Source organism: Equus caballus, chromosome 12, assembly GCF_041296265.1.
Source record: "Equus caballus isolate H_3958 breed thoroughbred chromosome 12, TB-T2T, whole genome shotgun sequence".
Lineage (NCBI taxonomy): Eukaryota > Metazoa > Chordata > Mammalia > Perissodactyla > Equidae > Equus > Equus caballus.
In genome coordinates, this window is record NC_091695.1 from 33498975 (window position 1) to 33503828 (window position 4854).

Here is a 4854-nt window from a genome sequence, read left to right on the forward strand (position 1 = left end):
AAAGGATGCCCACTGTCACCACTCTTATTTTACATCGTATTGGAAGTCTCAGCTAGAGCAATCAGTCAAGAAAAAGAAATAAAAGGGATCCAAATAGGAAAAGAAGTAAAACTGTCACTCTTTGCAGACGACATGATTTTATATGTAGAAAACCATAAGGAATCCACTAAAAAATCTTTTAGAAATAATAAATGAATACAGTCAAGTTGCAGGATGCAACATCAACATACAAAAATCGGTCCCGTTTCTATACACTAACAACGAAGTAGTAGAAAGAGAAATTAAGAATATAATACCATTTACAAGTGCAACAAAAACAATAAAATACCTAGGAATATCCTTAACCAAGGAGGTGAAAGATCTGTATACCAACAACTATAAAACATTGTTGAAAGAAATTGAAGAAGATACAAAGAAATGGAAAGATATTCCATGCTCTTGGATTGGAAGAATTACCATAGTTAAAATATCCATCCTTCCTAAAGCAATCTATAGATTCAACGCAATTCCTATCAAACTTCCAACATCATTCTTTCACAGAAATAGAACAAAGAATCCTACAATTTATATGGAACAACAAAAGACCCCGAATAGCCAAAGCAATGCTGAGGAAAAAGAATAAAGCTGGAGGTACCACAACCCCAGATTTCAAAATATACTACAAAGGTTTAGTAAAAAAACAAGCTTGGTAATAGCACAAAAAGAGACACATAGATCAATGGAACAGAATCAAGAGCCCAGAAATAAACCCGCACATTTATGGACAACTAATTTTTGACAAGGGAGCCAAGAGCATATAATGGATAGAGGAGAGTCTCTTCAATAAATCATGTGAAAACTGGACAGTCACGTGCAAAAGAATGGAAGCAGACTATTATCTTACACCACGCACAAAAATCAACTCAAAATGGATTAAATCCTTGAATGTGAGAACTGAAAACATGAAACTTCTAGAAGAAAATATACTCAGTACCCTCTTTGACATCGGTCTTTCCAGCAGTCTTTCAAATACCATGTCTGACCAGGCAAGATAAACAATAGTAAAACAATAAACCTACAGGATGACATCAAACTAAAAAGCTTCTGCGCAGCAACAGAAACCATCAATAAAATGAAAAGACAACCTAGAAATTGGGAGAAGATATTTGCAAACCCTATATAAGGTGTTAATACCCAAAATATAGAAGGAACTCATAAATCTCAACAATAAAAAAACTAACAACCCAATTAAAAAATGGACAAAAGATCTGAACAGAGATTTCTCCAAAGAAAACATATGAATGGCCAACAGGCACAGGCAAAGATGTTCAACATTATTAACTATCAGAGAAAAATAAATCAAATTGCAATGAGATATGACCTCACTCTGGTCAGAATGACTATAATTAACAAGACAGGAAACAGCAAATGTTGGGGAGGATGCGGAGAGAAGGGAACCCTTGTACACTCCTGGTGGAAGTGTAAACTGGTGCAGCTGCCATGGAAAACAGTATGGAGTTTCAGAAAATTATGAAATCAGAAAATTAAGAATGGATCTACCATATGATCCAGCTATTCCACTGCTGAGTCTTTATCCAAAGAACTTGAAAACACAAATTCATAAAGATACATGCACCCCTATGTTCATTGCAGCACGATTCACAACAGCCAAGACTTGGAAGCAACCTAGGTCCTGATCAAGGGACAAATGGATAAAGAAGATGTAGTATATATACACAATGGAATACTACTCAGTCATAAGAAATGTTGAAATCTGGCCATTTGTGACAACATGGATGGACCTTGAAGGTATTATGCTGAGTGAAATAAGTCAGACAGAGAAAGTAAAATACTCTATGATCTCACTCTTAAGTAGAAGATTAAAAGAAAGGACAAACAAAAAGATAACAACAGAGACTGGATTTCTGGTTACCAGAGGGGAAGTGGGAAGGGAGGAGGGCAAAAAGGGTGATTAGGCACACATGTGTGGTGACGGATCGTAATTAGTCTTTGGGTGGTGAACATGATGTAATCTACACAGAATTTGAAATATATTTTAATGTACACCTGAAAGTTTTATAATGTTATAATCCAATGTTACTTCAATAAAAATAAATAAATAAATTCTAAAAACCATGATTAAGTAGAACTGATGTCATACTCTTATATAAATTCCTTTCCTTCCATGCCACAAATTCAATGAACAAACACTAATAGCTTCTTACAGGTCAGGCACTTTTCTAGACACTGCGAATATAATGGAGAATTAGATCTGCTAAGTTCTCTGGAGCTCTTTAATGCACTGTGGTAAGGGAAATGACAAAGAAGTGCACATAGGAAAAAAATATTTATTGCCTTAGATACAGCTTTTCCTTTTTCAACTAGTCAAACTAACTTATGTCTGAGGCAATAGTATGAACAGTTAGACAGGTAGTTCCAGATTCTTACCCTTGCTGTAGGCATACATTGGAGCTTTAAAAATAAGACCGTATAAGTTCTAGGTCACATCCAACTGTTAGGAAGTCACAGGGAGTGAAAGACAATGAAGATCCTTAAAACTAAGTCTCTACACATACTGAATGGTTGTGTCCCTGTTGCCTACTGCATGTCTGGACACCACAGTCCTATCTTTCATCCCATTGCCTGGACACCAAGAACTTCTACAGTATTTCACGTTTGTGCCCTGCTTGCTGTCAATTGCTCTTTAAGGACTATGTTCTATCTGCTTAATTTCTTGCTGGTGTTCCTTCTCAATATCGTTGTGCCAGGTAGCTGATCCTTTGTGCCTGTGCCATCTTGCTATACTCGTCTATTTATGGTTGAGGCATGACAATATGTGACAGCTAATATTTTAAGAAAATATCTCAATTATATTCTTGCAGCTTGATCCACAATCTGTAATCAGGCTATCCCCTTTCAGAAAGCATGATTCTTCTCTTCAGTCTTCTCATGGATGACTTCATCTCTTGGTTCCTCAGGGTGTAAATCATGGGGTTCAGAACAGGGATGATGACAGTGAAGGTGATGGAGACAGCTCTGTCCATGGGGAGGGCAGTGAAGGGCCGGGCATAGACATAGATGCAGGGCACAAAGTGCAGTGTCACCACAGTGATGTGGGCTGTGCAGGTACAGATGGCTTTCTTCCTGCCTTCTCCAGTTTGAGTTCTCAGCATCATCAAGATCACTGTGTATGACACAAGAAGAAGGACAAACCACAGGGTAGTGACCAGGCCATTGTTGGAAATCATTAAAAGCTCAATGACAAAGGTGTCAGTGCAGGCGAGTTTGAGCACCTGCGGGACATCACAATAGAAGCCATCAACAACATTAGGTCCACAGAAGGGGAGGGGTGGCAAAAGGGAGATCTGCACAATGGAGTGGACAAAGCCCCCCATCCAGGAAGCCACAATTAGGGCAGTGCATCTCCCCCTACTCATGATGGTCACATAGTGCAGGGGCTTGGAGATGGCCATGTAGCGATCAAAGGCCATCACAGAGAGAGAAAAAATGTCTGCTCCACCGAGGAGGTGGAAGAAAAACATCTGTGTGATGCAACCGTTGAAGGAGATGGTCTTTCTCCTTGAAAGAAGGTCAGCTAGGACCTTCGGAGCAGTGATGGAGGAGAAGCAGATGTCCAAGACAGAGAGATTGCGGAGCAGGAAGTACATGGGGGTGTGAAGGCGAGGCTCACAGGTCACAGTGACCATGATGGCAACATTTGCTAACACAGTTGTTACATAAATCACAGCTAAAAATGAAAATAAGAGCAAGCTTAACTCTTGAGACTGGGTAAGGCCACAAAAAATGAATTCAGACACCCTGGTATGATTTCTCAGGGCCATTGGATGATATTTCCTCCTCCAAGTACAGCTTGGAAAGAAATAATATTACTTAGGTAATGAAATCAAAGTTTTACCTCATACAGAAAATGAACATACATAAATATATCTTATTCTTCATGAACTAGCTGTGTTACCAGGGAAATCACTCAGTTCTACTTGCTTCAGTTCCCTCATTAGTACAAGTTGAGTTTTGAGCTAGATCATTTGCTTTCCTACCGTACTTGATTGGGGACTTTGTGATCTTTTAAAGTTCACCCCTAGAAGTTGCTGAGGAAGAGATCTAAGGAAGGCTTTATGGAAGGAATTATGGGTTCCCTACATCTTCGTGAATCAGAGCAGCTCTGATTTTATTCAAGTTTCACTTTGTTTCTATGGCTTAAAAGCCATTGGAATAAATCAACCCTCAAATGCCTTTCAGTAACAAGATGATATGGGTCAATTTGAACAGCATATTATTGTTTTAAAAGCTACTGCACACTTAATTACAATAAAATTTCCTAATATCCCTCTGAGTTTAGGGAGAAAGCTGTTATTCCCACTTTAATAATACCAAAACTGAAATCAATAAGTATAAGCCAATTTTCCAAAGTAATTCAGAAAACCAGTGGCAGAGAAAAAGTAACAGTTTTCTTCTGTCTCTTAGTTCTAGGATCTTTCCATTATACCACACTGCCTGCCAGTTTCAAAATATATAAATCCATGAATAATTTGTGTAAGGAACACTCTACAGAACTTTCAGTGGTGAGTTTTATTAGCTCCTCAATTTCCTCTTTCCATCAATGGAATTTTAGACCTTTCAGAAATGACATCTTCTCTTCAATGTTTTATTTCATTTCATAGATACTAAGAGGTCAAGGGTAAATGATGAATTTAACACAAAGAAGTTGACAAAGATGGTGATGGAGATGATTATGTTCACAAAGGTCCAGACATGCATACATAGAGAACGAGCATGAAATTCAAGGTTACCACAGAAATGTAGGCAGTACAGGTAAATGTGAATTTCCTCCTGTGCCCTTCCTATAAAAGATAA

At 38.2% G+C, this 4854-nt stretch overlaps 1 protein-coding gene across 1 annotated transcript; it reads right to left on the reverse strand.

The window, feature by feature from the left end:
- Positions 1–2885: 2885 nt before the first annotated feature.
- On the reverse strand, positions 2886–3821 carry LOC138916872 (olfactory receptor 4D11-like). The gene has a single exon (XM_070230477.1). It carries the CDS (start codon positions 3819–3821, stop codon positions 2886–2888), a length of 936 nt encoding a protein of 311 aa, XP_070086578.1.
- Positions 3822–4854: the final 1033 nt, after the last annotated feature.